The sequence below is a fragment of the Apodemus sylvaticus genome (genome assembly GCF_947179515.1).
Source record: "Apodemus sylvaticus chromosome Y unlocalized genomic scaffold, mApoSyl1.1 SUPER_Y_unloc_2, whole genome shotgun sequence".
Classification (NCBI taxonomy): Eukaryota; Metazoa; Chordata; class Mammalia; order Rodentia; family Muridae; genus Apodemus; species Apodemus sylvaticus.
The window spans coordinates 70209-87401 of NW_026262996.1; the positions used below are offsets into that span (position 1 = coordinate 70209).

Below are 17193 nucleotides of genomic sequence, written 5' to 3' on the forward strand. Positions count from 1 at the left end.
TGTAAATTCCTTGAGCTTTTCTATGTTTAACATGGTGATTGCCTTAATTTACTCATACATAGCCCTTTATGTGTGAACATAACTTTTCTCTAGTTCTAATTTCCCAATACGTTTAATGTAAAGTAACATTGGCCTTTTCACAGGCATTTTGTGCCTCTAATGATCATGTATTGATCTTTGAGTCTATGTGATGAATAGCACTGATTGACTTAGGTATAATGACTATCCCTAGAATAAAACTGCTTGGTCTTCAGACATTTTTTTTTAACAAGAGTTTAAATGAGTTTGCTTGTGTTTTTGAAAATTTTTACATCTTTATTCATCAGATAGATTAGCCTGAAAGATTCTTTTTGTTTTGTCTTTAATCAGGTTTGGTGTCAGGGTATACTGGCTTTCTGAAAAGAATTTAGAATTCCTTTCTTTTTCCATTTCAAAGAATAATCTGAGTATTGTGGGTAGTAGTTCTTTATGAAGTTGTAATAAAACTCTGATAAATCCACTGCTAGTGTGCTTATTTTTAGTTAGGGAACTTTTTATTGTTCAGTCCTACACTGACTACGGATTTATAAAATTATTCATCTTGGCTTAGTTTTGTAATGTTATATACATGTCAGATTTCATCCATTTCTTTTGGACTGTTTTTTTTGGGGGGGTAATAGGAGAGGAAGTCTAGTTGTTTTTCTTTTGTTGAGTTCTATACTTGAGTCCTCATTTCAGCCTATGCCCTTTTCAATGTTTCTATCTACTGTTGTGAAGTTTTGGATTCTCACTCTTCTACTTACATTTTCTTGAGCATCACTTAAGCATTTGGTCTCCTTAAGCATTTTTTTTTTTCTAAATTTCAAGTTGTTCCTTGTATCTTTTCTAAACTTCTTGAGTGACGTTAATGAATATATGTTTATTCTCTTAAATTCTGTGTCCTAGCATTCACATTGACAAGCATTTCTACAGGGTTGGTAGGATTTAAAGTGAATATACTTGCCTGTGAGTTCTTGCAGTGAGATTTGAGCATAAGGACCCCATTTGCTAGTTTTGGGTTTGCTGAGTTGGGGAAGAAGAGAAGGTATTGGGCAGAAATGAGTCTAGAGGTTAGAAATGCTTAGGTGAAATGAAGTCAGTTGGGAAGATGGGGCTGGATGTGCTTCTTATTCTAAGCCACCAGTGTGGGGTAAGGTTGAATATGATGTGGAAGAGTCCTGTGATTTTGGAGAATCCTGGGCAACTCCTGGCTTACACCTAGAGCTCTGCAGTGAAAGCAGAAATGCCAGACTAGACTAGTACAACACTAGTAGGATCCAGGCTAAATCTAGTAGGGTTGCACAAACTATGTGGATGGGGTGGTCAGGGGCATTCACCAGCCTAGCCTTTAGAGAAGAAAAAGTGGGAAGTCTGGGGGAACTATTGGGATAGTCAAGGTCGACCACAGGATAACATAAGCACCTGAAGGTGATTTCAGTTAGGGTTGATCCTCATAAAGCCTAGAGCTTAGCTGTGGTGTGGGCAGGAAAGGTCAGAATAGGCATGAAGTGTAGTGCCCTAAAAATGCCTAGAGGTTGGGCAGGTAGCCAGACTAGACCAGGACACTGGCTGAGATCTAAGGTACATCTGGAAAGTTTTAGGAAAATAATGATCAAGTGGTGTCTTAGTCAGGGTTTCTATTCCTGCACAAACATCATGACCAAGAAGCAGGTTGGGGAGGAAAGGGCTTATTGATCTTACACACATAATATTGATTATTCCACATAGCTGTTCATCACTAAAGGAAGTCAGGACTGGAACTCAAGCAGGTCAGGAAGCAGGAGCTGATGCAGAGGCCATGGAGGGATGTTTCTTACTGGCTTGCTTCCCCTGGCTTGCTCAGCCTGCTCTCTTATAGAACCCAAGACCACCAGCCCAAAGATGGTACCATCCACAAGGGGCCCTCCACACTTGATCACTAATTGAGAAAATGCCCCACAGCTGGATCTCCTGGAGTCATTTCCCCAACTAAAGCTCCATTTTCTGTGATAACTACAGCCTGTGTCCAGTTAACACACAAAACCAGCCAATATAGGTGGTTAGGAATACTCATCTGGCTAGACTCTAGAAGAGGATTTGGGAAGCATTACTGTGCAGTAGGATGGTGGTAAAGGTGTCAATTCTTCAATTTTGATAGGTAATTTTGTTGAGTACAATAGTCTAGATTGACAATTGTAATTTTTCAGAGTTCTTCTTTATACTTGACTCTTTTTCTACTTTTTGTTACCTTTCCTTATTCCTCATTTTCAATATTTTACTGATAATATATCATGAAGAGGTTCTTTTTTGTCTATTTTGTGTTCTGTAGGGTTTTTGTACATGGAGAGGCATCTCTTCCTCAGAATTGAAAAACTTGCATGATTTTACTTAAAATAAATTCTACGTCTTTGCTATGGTTTTTTCTATGTCCAATATACATATATACATATTCATGTATATGTGTATATATGCACACATTCATATACATGCATATATATTCAAAGTTGTAATGTAACGGAGAAATATAGGGTTCAAATTTGTTTTTTATCAGCAAGGTATTGGCAGGTTTACTAAATACAATCCTGTTTCTTCCTACAGGTTAGAAACACCACAAATCACCCTGACTGAACTACAGATTCTTCTCAAACAGATGGGCACTCTGCCCTGTACCATGCATCAGATTGATGAACTTAAGGTGGAGTGGCCAGGGATAGTGAAATTACTGTTACAGGATATTCATGAAGGGAATCTCACATAATAAGGGAGTCATAAGAACATGATTCTTGTAAAGAAACCACCTTCCTCCTGTTTCGTTTTTTTTTGGGGGGGGGGGAATTTTTTTGTTTTGTTGTTTTTGGTCTGGTTTATTTCAGTTACACTCAGCAAGCATTTACTGAAAGAAGGAATTAATCTTGAATACAGAAAGTCAGTATTAGGGTTCTCCAGTGAAATGAAAAAGATGTACTGGAGTAACTTACAAGCTGTGGTGTGAGATTACTCACCAATAGTAGTTGGTTCCTGATAAAAAGGCCAAGAAGTAGTAGTTAAAGAACTCCTTATAAAATCAGGTTCATTCCTACCATCAAAGGAGTCTGTTCTCATACTGCCCTTATCTTATACTTTAGTGTTATACTATAAGAAGTATACTTTAAGTAAACATTATATTAAAGATACTAAACAGGTATTAAAACAGCTTACTCATGAAAGGCTGACTTTTGTTACTAGAAAATGGAACTATTAGAACTATTTCCTTTTCCGGTTTCAAGAGGCTTTTCCCAGTGACAAGATTGTATTAAGTCATTTCAGAAAATTAAATTAAATTTAGATCAGATTATTAAAAGAATATGTAGTATTCTGGCAAAGTATCTCATAAAAGAGAGAATATAGAAGGGAAAAAGGATGGAGGGTGAGGATAAATTAATAAAAATCTATTAAAAAGAATTATAGATTGATTGATTATTTAGATAGATTATTTAGTTATTTAGAGAGCTAAAATCTTTATTTTTATTCTAAAATGTTGCAGGATGTTCTTCAAGAGGTGGAAACATACCAAATTGAGACCCGTGAGGCTCTTACTTCACTGCCTTATAGTTTAGAAATACTTCAGTCCCTGATGGAAAAGGGTCAGCAGCTTCGTGTGGAAGTGCCTGAAGCTCATCAACTTGAAGAGTTGTTGGAGCAGGCAAAATGGTTAGATCAAGTAAAGCAGGCCTTGGCTCCCTCTGGCCAGCGGCATTCTCTGGTCATCATGAAGAAGCTTTTAGTTATGGGAACCAAAGTAGCCTCCAGCCCTTCTGTGAACAAAGCTCGAGCAGAGTTACAAGAACTGCTGACTATTGCCGAACGTTGGGAGGAAAAGGCCCATTTGTGCTTAGAAGCTAGGTAAAGAATAATCTCTTGCCATTTGTATTCTCTTTGTGGCCTTTAATGAGACTGCTTCAGAATATAATTTTCATTAGATATTTTAGACCGCATGGTAGTACCTATGCGTCTTAGGTTAACCTAGTCCTGTATATGTAAAATGTCATGCAAATCTCTTAAGGTTTCTTTTTTTTTAAAGATATATTTTATTTATATGAGTACACTGTGGCTGTCCTCAGACACAACAGAAGAGGGCATCAGATCTCATTACAGATGGTCGTGAGCCACCATGTCGTTGCTGGGAATTGACTTTCTTAAAAAAAAAAAAAATCAAATTTTCAGACTTAAAATAAGAAAACCAATAAGATGAAAAGCAATAAAATAAAACATTCAGACATAAAAACATGAAGTCCATTTTGTGTTACACACTAGTAAGAAAAGGGCTTGCCCAGGGCTGTGACCAATACATCAAGTGATACTTGAGTGGAGAAAAACAATTATTTTTCTCCCAGCACCTATCAATTACAATTAGCCTTCTGGTTAAGGATGGTAATTTGTGTCAACTCTCAGTAGTAGGATCTTGTCTCATTTCAACTTGTATATATCACATGTTTAATGTCAGAACCTCTTTGGGTTCACATGTGTACCAGTCCAGATGACACTGTTTTTGGAGCCGTCCTCTATCTCTGGCTCTTACAAACAGTCTTCCTCTTCTGCAAAGATTCCTGAACCTTAAGCAGAGGAATTTGATTAAATAATCACATTTCAGGCTGAGTGCTAGATCCAAAAGTACTCATTCTCTGCAATACTTCAATTGTAAGTCTATGTTAATTCTCATCTACTACAGTAAGAAGTTCTCTGATGAAAGTTCAACAATCTTAATTCCCATTTACTGTTAGAAGCTTATCTGATGAAAGGTGAACAGTGCTCTTCTTATCTGTACTTACAGCAGAATGTCATTGGGAGTCATTTTAATGCTATGTTCCTTTAACAAAATAATAGTAGTCTTGTCCCTACAGTGCCCTAACAAGACATCTTATGCTACCAAGTGGAGCCTCCAGTCCCAGAAATAGGTTATATCTTGTTGAGTTAGTGGCCCAAGGAGTTCTTTGGTTCCTTAACCCCCAAGTCACATGCTTTAGCCTAAACTTTTGATTAGTCTTCATTACCATGCTAAAGATTCAACATGCTTACATAATCAAACAGAAAGAAATTGATCTGGTTTCCAACTAGAAACTTTACCCACAACTGACTATATTCATTTGCTGATTGTATCCTTCACTCTAATTAAGGGGAAAGATAATTATCAATACCTCTCAGGTGCAAAGCTGAATGCTAGATATTGATGCAATAGTGGCATAAATGTTATGAGAGTAACCAGCCATGTTTTGCTTGGATTTATAGCCCATTCATGAGATGAGATCCATACATGACATCTCTAAAATAGCCAAGGACCTGAAAGGCATAGGCTTGGGGGAAATCTTTTAGAACTTTAAAGGAAAAATTGTCAATGTATTCCTTGACTGAGTTTGTTCTCAGATTATCAACATTATTAATGCAATATATATAGGTCACCACTGTGTCCTTACTAAGACAGCACTATTATTCACTTGCTTTATCAAAATTTTTATTGCTTATACTTTTAGCAATAGTATATACTATAACTATATACACACAACTATAATATTAAATACAAGTTTCTTTTTCCCAAATATTTTTAGCCAAAAGCATTCTCCAGCCACTTTGGAAGTTATAATACGAGAGGCAGAAAACATCCCTGTCTATCTGCCTAACATCCAGTCTCTGAAGGAAGCTCTGACTAAGGCACGGGCTTGGATTGCTGATGTAAATGAGATTCAAGTGAGGATCATGGTTTCTTCTTCTCTTCCTCCTGCTCTTCTTCCTCCTCCTCTTTCTTCTTTCTTTTAGATTATGTATGCAGTGCTTTGCCTGCATGTATACCTGTAGGCCAGAAGAGGGCATCAGATATCATTGCAGATGGTTGTGAGCCACCGTGTGGGTCCTGGAATTGAACTCAGTTCCTCTGGAAGGACAGCTAGTGGTCTTAACCTCTGAGCCACCTCTCCAGCACCCAGAGGATCACATTTCTCACTTTGCACCCAGACCTGGAAGATGAAGAGAGACCATTTTATTTCAATTTTTTATAGAGTTGGGGTTGTGGGAGGAATTGGAGATGAAAGTTAGCTAAGTTAAGGTTATCACGATAAAAAACAAGGAGGGAGAGAATGATTCACGTTCAAACACACAAAGAGTTGGCCAAAACAAGAGTACAGAAGGAAATGATCAGATCAGCCCTCATTTTGATTCTGAGTGAGCAAAAGGAAGAATTTTGTGAGAAAATTAGTGTGCCATTTTTCCTTTTTTGCAAAATAAGTCTGTTTTTCATTCATACTGTGATTATTCGACATAATATATAACCTTACTCAATAAATCTAAACATAATACTTCACATAATCTAATTGTACCTACCTCAGAATGGTGATCACTACCCTTGTTTGGATGATTTGGAGGGCCTTGTAGCTGTGGGTCGGGATTTACCTGTGGAGCTGGAGGAACTGAGACAGCTGGAGAATCAGGTACTGACAGCACATTCCTGGAAAGAGAAAGCTTCTAAGACTTTTCTCAAGAAGAATTCTTGTTACACACTTTTGGAGGTGAGATCTGATTCCTGTTACCACATCGTTTTCTGTGCCTGACCCTGGTTAGTGAAGAGCACATAAGTGAACATGAATTTTTGAGACATATCAGGAAAATGAAGGACAGTAATCCCTTTCTTCTATCCGATAATAGGTTCTCTGCCCATGTGCAGATGCTGGTTCAGTCAGTACCAAGCGCAGTCGGTGGATTGAAAAGGAGATGGGGTTATACAAATATGACACAGAATTGCTGGGGCTGTCTGCACAGGACCTCAGGGACCCAGGGTCTCTGGTAAGCAGCTTGACACAGATGGAGAAAATGTAGCTTATGAGTATCTCACTGAAAAGAAGGTAGCCTAAGCCATGGTTTGTTATATGGGTTGGTTGCCTATAAGCATACCATTTATACCCCGAGCCTATTATTTATATTGGGAGAAGAATAAAGGGGATAATCTAAGAAGAGGATGGGATACTTAACAGCTTTTCTCTGTACTGGGTTCAATAGATCATGGCCTTTAAGGAAGGGGAAGAGAAAGAAAAGGAAGGTATCTTGAAGTTACGTCACATCAACTCAGCCAAGCCCAGTCCAATGTCCTCACCGATGAATGCCTCTGCAACCTCCATCTGTATATGTGGGCAGGTCCGTGCAGGAGTGGAAGCTCTGCAGTGTGATCTCTGTCATGACTGGTTCCATGGACAATGTGTGACTGTACCCCATCTACTCAGGTCACTAAGGGCCAGTCATACCTCATCTCAACTGCTAGCTTGGTGGGAATGGGACACCAAATTCCTGTGCCCACTGTGCATGCGATCAAGGCGTCCACGCCTGGAGACCATCTTGACATTGCTAGTAGGACTACAGAGACTGTCTGTAAGGCTGCCTGAGGGTGAGGCCCTACAGTGCCTCACAGAGAGAGCCATTGGTTGGCAAGGTCGTGCCAGACAGGCTCTAGCTTCTGAGGACGTGACTGCTTTGTTGAAACAACTGGCAAAATCCCGCCAACAACTACAGGATGAATTGAGACATGAGCAGCCCCCTACCTTGCCTTCAGGCCTTGAGTCTGACTGTCTCACAGAGGATAGTGGCAAGGATATTCTTAAGGTAAGCTGTCCAGCCCACTTTTTAGCTTCAGATATCTATATTCTAGACTGTTAAGACTGTCCTTAAGAATCTACCTTTATCAGTGTCCTTTGGGTCAGTCCCTCTCCCCTATCCTGTATCATTCTAGATTCCTAATACTCATAATACTCTAGCAGTGGTTCTCAGCCTGTGGGTCATGACTCCACAGAGGTTGAATATCAGGTATCCTGCATATCAACTATTTACATTACAGTTCATACCAGTAGCAAAATTACATTTATGAATATCAATGAAAGGGCCACAGCATTAGGAAGGTTGAGAACCATTGTTCTATGTGCTCTCTGTTAGGAGTAAAAAAAGTTTCATTTACACTGGATATAAAGAGCATGGTTTATCCTTTTTTTCAGTTTGATTAAAGTAATCCATTCCTCCTCTTCTTCTTAGGAAGAGGAGGAGTTGGTACTAAATGAAGACAGGTTGAAAAGTTCTGAGAAGATTGTTCCAAACGAAAATTCATGTGAAAGAGGTATGTCTAGGTGTTGTTAGGCTTATGAATAGATACCACCAAATGACTGTCTGTGTTTTTTAGCTCTTTTGTAGTAAGGAGAATTAGACCAAGATCATATACTAAAAGAGCTATCCCCAAACCCTCCAGATGAGGAACTGCTGCCTTCGCTTTTATCCCAATTAACTGGTCCAGTACTGGAACTGCCTGAAGCTACCCGGGCCCCCCTAGAGGAACTTATGATGGAAGGAGATCTACTTGAAGTTACCCTAGATGAGAACCACAGCATTTGGCAGCTGCTGCAGGCTGGGCAGAATCCTAATCTAGAGCGAATTCATACACTTCTAGAGGTGAGGAGATGTGTTATGGATAGTCCTTGGTATCAGTACAAACATGAACCACATATACCTTATTTTTACTTGTCTGTGTATTGTAGCTTGAGAAGCCTGAGAATCCAGGGAATTGGTCAGAGGAACAGACACCAGAGAGGCGGCGGCGGCGGCGGAGGCAAAAAGTGGTTCTGAGCAGAAAGGGTGAGGAGTTTACTCAAAAAGAACTAGAAATAAAAAGAGTCCGGAGTTCAAGAATTAAGCCTAAGGGAGAAAAATTTCAAGAACCAATACATGGGGACAATGTGCTCTTGACACACCATACAGAACATACAAACATCTTAAAAGAGCACATGAACAGTGTACAAGGAAAGGATACAAGCCCTTCATCTTCTTTTCCTTCCCTAACACCTTTGCGACATCTATCTTATTTTCATCAGCAAAAATTATAACAGTAGTGTGAGATTGTTCTTTAGTCCTTCTCCTTCATTAGTCTTTCTCCATCCCTTGTTCTTTCCTTCCTTCCTTTCTCCTTTCTGTTGCTCCCTTTCTTTCCTCCATTTTACTCTATTCCTACAGCTTCCTCTGCCCTTAAACCCCCCAGACCCTCCAAAAGTATTTATTTCTTATCTAGAATTTGACCACAAATTATTTTATCCTTACTCCTAATATATTTTTGTGCTGTAGTTCCTAAGAACTATTTCCTGTATGTGTTTTTTAAAATTTCATCAGCAATATTCCTAGGACTAGCATAGATAAAGTGATGTCCTTAGTTACCTGTATTATAATCTGGAGAAGCAAAAAATAAAATTTGAGAATGATAAAGTTTATTATCCTTTATTTTTAAATCCTTTATCATCCTCTATGTAATCCCCACATCATCTACTTATTAAAACAAATGTCTTTTAGTTTATATTTTCATTCTCTCCATTACCTTTTTCTCTTTGGTTCACATTCTAAAAGAACACTGTATTTTGTAATTCATAAAGAAAAAGAATACGGTAATGCAAACTTACCATAGTTATTTATTTTTAATTTTGTTTCTTTTGATGTTGTTGTTGTTAAAAATAAAGCAGTATGGTTGGAACTGCATCTGGCTTGTACTTTTTGATCTATGGGAATAGAAAAATCAAGGATGGAAATCATTGTTATTGTGGGAATCAACAAAATTTGTTTCTGGACTTAATACTTGTCTGTATCTGGGTTCTTGATTCTCTTTGTTTCTTGATACATGTTGTCTAGGTAATGCCTTCATAGCTGTAATTAATTTCCTAGTAACTGTCAAATAAGATGATTCCTCTTACTTTTTCTTCTACAACAGTGTTTTATTGAACTCACAATGGCTTCATTTTTCTTACGGAATTGCTTTTGAGTCCTAAATTTTATAACTTAAACAACTTTATTTTTTACCCCCTAAGGTCTATTATTCACTCTTATTCAATTCATTGGTTGTCCTACTTTATTGTATAAGGTATAAATAAGTCAAGAGCATATAATAATATCCATCAACTCAGACACTATTTTACTTAATTTCTTTCAATTATCAGACACTATTTTACTTAATTTCTTTCAATTATCAAGCATCAACCTTTTTCCTATGGTTAACCATACTAGTCTTCTTGTTCGTAGTTAATCTCTTGTTTTTCTACAGACAGTATATCATGAAGCTCAAGTTTATTACTAAAAAATAATCATGGTCCCCTGCCCCAGTTTTGTTTCTTTATATAATAATGTTTAATTAATTTATTTATTTTCAAGTAATAAACTTCTTTATATCATTTCACTCAAATATAGTTTTGATTAAATATTCCCTCAACCTTTTCCTCTCCCATATCTCCCTATTCTCATCCTTGATTAAACCCTTACTATTTGGAGGCTGGAGAGATTGCTCAGTGGTTAAGAGCACTGGTTGCTCTACCATAGGACTTGGTTTCAATTTCCAGCACTCACATAGCACCTCACAACCCTCTGTACTCCAGTTCCAGAGAAACTGATGCCCTCTTGCAGGCAACGATGTGGGCAAAACAGCAATGCATATGAAATAAAAATAAATGTTATTTTTTTAAAAATATCATTAATTATTCCTCCATTCCCTGTTATTCCCTCTATTGTATAGCCTGTATTTCTTCTTATGGGGCTCTTTCAAGTTTCTACAGTGCCCAGAGCTAACCATCCAATTGTAAGTATCCAGAGCTAGGATATCCGTATTAGTGAGACTATACAGTATTTGTGTGAGTCTAGCTTAATTCATTCAGTATAGTTTCCAAGTTCTCTTTTCCCTAAAATAACATGATTTCATTTTAGTTTATAACTGAAATGAGTCCCACTGTGAATGAGTAGTATAATTTCATTATCAGTTCATCAGCCGATCTGCCTACTATGAATAGATGTAAGTAGGCAAATATCTCTGCAGTAAAATATGGGAAACAGTCTCATTCACAGCTTTCACAAAATAAATCCACTCGTGTTTATTTTTCAAGAAATTCAACCAAGGAAGTGGAAAAAAAACGGTAAACCACAAACTTTTAATAGTCAAGAGAGAAATTAAGAACACTACAAGATAGGTGCTATGCTTATGAATTTAATTAAGCAAGCAATATTGTAAAAGTAACTACCTAGCCAAAAGCAATCTATAGATTTATTTTAGTACCTCTTAAATCCCAGCAACAAAATTACAAAATTAGAAAGATAATCTTTTTCTAAAAATGTAAGTATGAGTGATTTAATTACAAAAATCCCAAGGGAAAAAGATAAGGTAAGCCATACCATTATGCATGATTTTAAAGACTCTCAGAAACATAGTACCAAAACCAGCACACTACAGGCACAAAAAGAGACATAAATATCTACGGGACAGAATATGATATCAAGGGCTGGAGAAATGGCTCAGTGGTTAAGAGTACTGACTGCTCTTCTAGATAGAGGTCCTGAGTTCAAATCATGGTGGCTCACAACCATTTGTCATGGAAGCCGATGCCCTCTTCTGGTGTGTCTGAGGACAGCTACAGTGTACTTATATATAATAAATAAATAAATCTTTAAAAAAATAAAAAGGGAGGAAATAAATTTATAAAAAATAAATAGGATATCAAGTCATAGTCACACAAAGCTGCAGCTACTTGGTTCTTTTTAAAGAGGCGAGAAGCCGGGTGGTGGTGACGCACACCTGTAATCCCAGCAATAGGGAGGCAGAGGCAGGCAGATTTTTTGAGTTCGAGGCCAGCCTGGTCTACAGAGTGAGTTCCAGGACAGCCAAGGCTATACAGAAAAACCCTCGAAAAAAACAAATCCAAACAAAAAATAAATAAATAAAGAGGCGAGAAATATAAACATTTTTTTTTTTTGAAGAAAAGACTGCCTCTTCAATAAAAACTGTTGGGAAAAATGAATATTCACACAGACAATATTTTTTTAAATAGTAGAAGATTTTTTTAAATCTTAATTGGAATAGGAGTTAATTACTAAAAGGCCTTATGTTTTCAAACAGATCCACAGGGTGTTTTTAGAATTGAGAAATCATATATACAAACATACACACACATACACACACACTTTTATAGGCTGCATCTACTAGTTTCTGAATTAGTTCTGCTGAGGGAATGAGTACTGGCTGTATACAAACCATGCAAAGATGTTACAGTTTTTGTAATAATGATTTACCTTGTGGTTGTCATTAGTCATATTAGTCATAGCTGGAGCAACAATAGTGTTCATCAAAAGAATTTAGGGAACAGAGGTTTGGGGCGAATCTTGGTATATTCAGTTTGTAGTGGTGATAAAGGAAACCTTGAACTGCCCTACAGGTCCTCCTTTAATTATCCTAATAACTTTTTTTTTTAATTTCTAGTTTTTTGAGTCAGGATATCACTTATCTAAGGGTGGCCTCAAGTGCTTGACTTATGCATTGCTAGGGATTAAATCAAGGTTTTTGTGCATGTTTGACAATCATTCTGCCAACTGAGCAATTATGTATGCCCTGTCACCATCACCATTTATGAGTATCTTAATCTTTTTTTTATCAGATATTTGCTTACTCCTACAGTTGGTAATTTCATCTTACCATGTGTTTTTGTTATCAACATGGCCATGGTAAGAATTCTTTCAAACTTTAAGTTCTTTTTCTGTTAGGTACATGCTCCGTTACCAGTTAGGAAAGTCATGTCATATTATTTCCATGTTATTCCAATTCATCACTTTGCTTTCTGTAATATCCTTATATACAGTTCAGCAATTCCTATCATGAGAAGATGAGTTTGTGTCTGATTTCCAGTGAGATTTTCATCTTTTCCCTGTAAGACTGTCTTTGTTATCCTTAGTTCTCCCAATATTCTGCTCATGTGTACTCTCCAAGAAGACTGAGACTTTCGTCTTCTGAGCCTTCACTAAATTTATTTTTAATAATTTCTCCATGACAGGCATTTTTTTAGTATGATTCTTCAAATTCTCCTAGTTTCTATATAGTTCTAAACTGCTTCCACGTTTGTTAAATACTGTGATAATGACTCTACACTCTGAATATTAATTTATGTTATTTTCATACTTAGAGTAAGTAATCAAAAATCTGAGCCACACTTTTTTTTGTGACAGCCTAAAGGACATGTGAGAAGGAAGCAATTGTTCTTTGCCTGATTGCCCTCACTCTGGCTAGTAAGTTTATTCTCTCATTGGCCTTAAAGCTTTATTCAGGATTCTGGCATAAACTAAAGAACAACTGAGACATTTTCAGTGGTGAAGGCTCTGTGACAAAGTAACAGGTTTGATTTCCAGCTAGAAAGGAATTTTCTCTTCTATCTAATCCTGCAATATAACAACCAATCTTACTTGCCTTGGAGTTCCAGTACATTCAACCTTTGCAACCTAAGCTAATAAATAGCTGTAATAGATTATGGGATCTTCTGTGCCTTACCTAGAGTAATGTTTCCTTTACTAAAAGGAGCAAACACGGAAGTTGAAAGCAAAATTCCAACATTGGCCATTAAGGTTGAAATCATTTTTGTATGTTGTATGATAAGCAATGAGATTTGTTATCTGTGTGCCATTGGAGCCAGTGACTAAATCCTTGAAAAACTTTGTTAAAGATGTTCTTTATTATCCCATTTCTTTCCCATATGATGCCTTTTAGTGCCATAAGTAGATCGATAACAAATCTCTTTGTTAGGGACAGACACCACTCACATGTAGACACACAGCTCATATAATACATAGGACAGACACATAAAACTCATACAACAGACAGGGATAAACAGATCTTAAGACTGCCTTCAGAGAGGCACAGGTTCAGAGTCATATAATGGTCAGACAGGAACAGGAAGTACAGAGTTCAAATCTATACTTGACCTTGATTAAATGACTACAAGAGAAAATGTTTTTATTTCTTTCCTTAATGTGATACTGATGCATTGTGGGTAACTCTGTTAATTACTAATGTGTATAACCTATACAATAAGTCTTCCTCTATATGTTTGCTGTTTAGTTATCTTTTTCACTAATGGGAAATATAATAAGTTGCCTACTTTTTTAATTGAATTTTTAGAATTAAAAACAAGAGCCCCAGCAAAGTCACATGAAAGTTTTGTTGTCTCAAAAGAAAAATTGGCTTTTAGGAAAGATATCATTTAAAATTAAGAAACCCTACTCAATATCATTTGTGTACTTTAATGGATTAGAATGTTTTTCCCATTCGACTCAATCCTATATTTTCTTGTGTTTGTATTTCCTCAATTCTTTGTTTTCTTTCTTGAAGGCTAAGGGATTTATACGAATAGTGAATTTAATGGAGTCTCAAAAGAAATCTTCTCAGAGCATAGACACAACCAAACATAGAGGTGTTGCTTCTGCTACTATCAGCATATGTTGAAGATAGATTTTGGAGGGGTAGGCTAACGTTAATTTTATTTTCAATTAAAATATTTCCCAAGCCGGGCGGTGGTGGCGCACGCCTGTAATCCCAGCACTCTGGGAGGCAGAGGCAGGTGGATTTCTGAGTTTTAAGGCCAGCCTGGTCTACAGAGTGAGTTCCAGGACAGCCAAGGCTACACAGAGAAACCCTGTCTGGAAAAACCAAAAACAAACATAAAAAACTGCTATGTAGATTTGTATTACTTTTTAAAGCAGACCATTTTTCAAACATTACAGTAAGTGGGACTATCAGCATCCATTACTGCTTTTGCCGTAGCTCTTGTTTTAATTCTAAAAATTCAATTAAAAAAATAGGTAACATTACATTTCCCATTAGTGCAAATGATAAGTAAAGCTTATTCTATAACTAAAACTTTATGCATTGATTATACAGTTACCCTTTGAGGATCAGTAAATATGCCTGAACTCAGGTATTGAAAAATAGGCAACATAATATAAATATTTTGGGGTGAGTGACTATAGGAGAATGTTAAAAATCAGCAAGATGAATGCTATAACCTTTTAAAATCCAGATCCCTGAGGAAGCAAGAAATAAATTCCAAATTCCTGAAAAGAATATGCACCTGGCTGTGAACAAAAGGTAAACTAGAGGGAACTTTTGTGGCTGTAGAGGCTGATGGACAGACTGGAATTTCAGTACTGTAGAGAGATTGGGATTTTCCAAGTTCAGATGGTAATTACTTTATCTCTTAGCCATCTGGAATAACCATTCCTTACCCTACTTTGTATCTGAACTAATACCTTGTGACAATAAATAAAACCTCTTTGTAAAAGTAACTTTTATTTGGTTGACTAATTGTCTTCCAGAGGTTAACTGCTGAATAAACTTTCCCTTTCTAATTCTGAACTCCAGCTGGTTCAGCTTAGCTGTTCTGGTTCAAATACCTCTCCAAACTGACTAATTCAAATGGACTTTTCTCAGCTTCTGATTGAATCGCTCTGCTTGGCCTCAAAATAACTCTGGCAACTTGTTCTAATATTCTGGGTTCAACTGCCTCTGCTGACCTGTACTGAACAGCATGAACTCATGAACAAACTCAAGTGTACTGCACTGCACTTCACTGCATTGTCATCAAATGGCATCTTGGACCCGTAAATTAACTTTTCTATTTTTATATCTACCGCTCTGGTATACTTGTCAATGTATTTTGACGTTGCCTTGTTTTGTTTTTATTTATTTATTTATTTATTTATTTATTTATTTATTTTGAGACAGGGTTTCTCTGTATAGCCCTGGCTGTCCTGGAACTCATTCTGTAGACCAGCCTGGCCTCGAACTCAGAAATCCGCCTGCCTCTGCCTCCCAAGTGCTGGGATTAAAGGTGTTGAAGTTGCCTTTTTTTAATGACTTAGTTCTGTGCAACTATAAAACCCCTGTGAAATGCCTTCCATGTTGGAACATTAAAATTCTGGATAACCTAAATCTAAATTTCTATGCCACCGTTGCTTAAAATGGCTTCAGAATGAAATCTCTTTTATAAGTAAGGGAGTAATAAACAAACCACTAAACTAATGCCATAGTTGGAATGGTTTTTATTTTAGATATGAGAGAACAGCCAGAGGCATGTGAAATAATCCAGAGCAGAAAGAAAAAGAGATGGACAATTGTGACGTTCAACTCTGAAAGTCATTTAACATTGGTAAATGACCACAATAAGATGTGTCACTGGGACACTGGATTCTGCATACTTGGAATCCTGTAAGATGTGGAGTGTTGTGTGATGTGAGTCCGGAACACTCAAACATTGTGGGCTTTAGACCAAAGAAACTTGTGGGGTCTGGACATTTATACATTTTTCTGTAGGAAACTGTGGATTTGGGATGGTCTAATACTTTGAGCTCTGAGCAGTAGGACACTCTGATGCCCCTTGTTGGCTCTAATCTATAGGCATCAGAATCTCAAAACTGGGGCCTGCAGCTATCTGGAAGAAGAGGAAGCTATAGAGTCAATATTATGGGCTATAGGATGTGTACAGAAGATGCAATATCCCATGCAGATAAGTATATATCATGGGTCTGGAGTTGTACATTCTGGACTGTAAAATCTTGTAAGCTCTGGACAGTTTGAAACAGACAAAGTTATGTAGCCATGGCAAGTCTGAACTTGTGGGTAATACATACACTTCTTACACAGCAATTGTTCATTCTTTGTAACAGTCACAGGTTATACAGTATGAACAATCAGAATGCTTGAACTCAAAATGAGAATATATTCTGTTTTCCTGAGACCCTGTGCACTTTGAAGAGTATGTAGATGTGGAGTCTGGATGATCATATGCTATGGGCTTTGGCCCTCAGGGCTCTGGACAGTAGGAATCAGTGAATATTCCTAATCTATGGCAATAAGATAGTCAGACCCTCTGGGACATGAGAAGGTGATTGAACAGCAAAAGATGCTGTTTGCCCTTGTGCTTGACTAAAGCTACGGCAGAGTTGGCCCAGTGTAGACTCAGAGTAGTCAGACTGTGACAGTAAAAGAGTAGAGAATGCAACATCAAGATGAACCCAGCAGAGAAACCCTTCTCTTCTGAGTATATGTAAGACCTGAAAAACAAGGGTGCCCCAGCACCCCACGCCTTGGAAGGCAACACCCATATCACTCGCAAGAAACGGTCTTGATGCAACAGCAAGAGGATTTTTATTCCAGAGGCTCTGGGGTTCACAGTCATACACTGTGCAGGGGTAGAGGACTGGGAACCCTGAGTGCAGAATTGGGACAGTTTTTACAGGTTTACAACAAAGGCCAAGCATCACAAACCATCATTCCTTAGCATCAAGAACCCGCACAGTGTGAGCCAGTCGATATGTACCACTCCATAGTTTTTAGGCCAATCAGTTTAAATT

At 37.5% G+C, this 17193-nt stretch overlaps 1 protein-coding gene across 1 annotated transcript in view; it reads left to right on the forward strand.

The window, feature by feature from the left end:
• Positions 1-9801, forward strand: part of LOC127676068 (lysine-specific demethylase 5D-like) — a 43312-nt gene extending 33511 nt beyond the window's left edge. Inside the window, 9 exon segments of the mRNA XM_052171994.1 lie at positions 2596-2692; positions 3521-3879; positions 5580-5718; positions 6354-6533; positions 6670-6807; positions 7021-7617; positions 8041-8122; positions 8252-8451; positions 8538-9801. Coding sequence (XP_052027954.1) covers positions 2596-2692; positions 3521-3879; positions 5580-5718; positions 6354-6533; positions 6670-6807; positions 7021-7617; positions 8041-8122; positions 8252-8451; positions 8538-8882 — 2137 coding nt within the window. The 3' untranslated portion in view covers positions 8883-9801.
• Positions 9802-17193: the final 7392 nt, after the last annotated feature.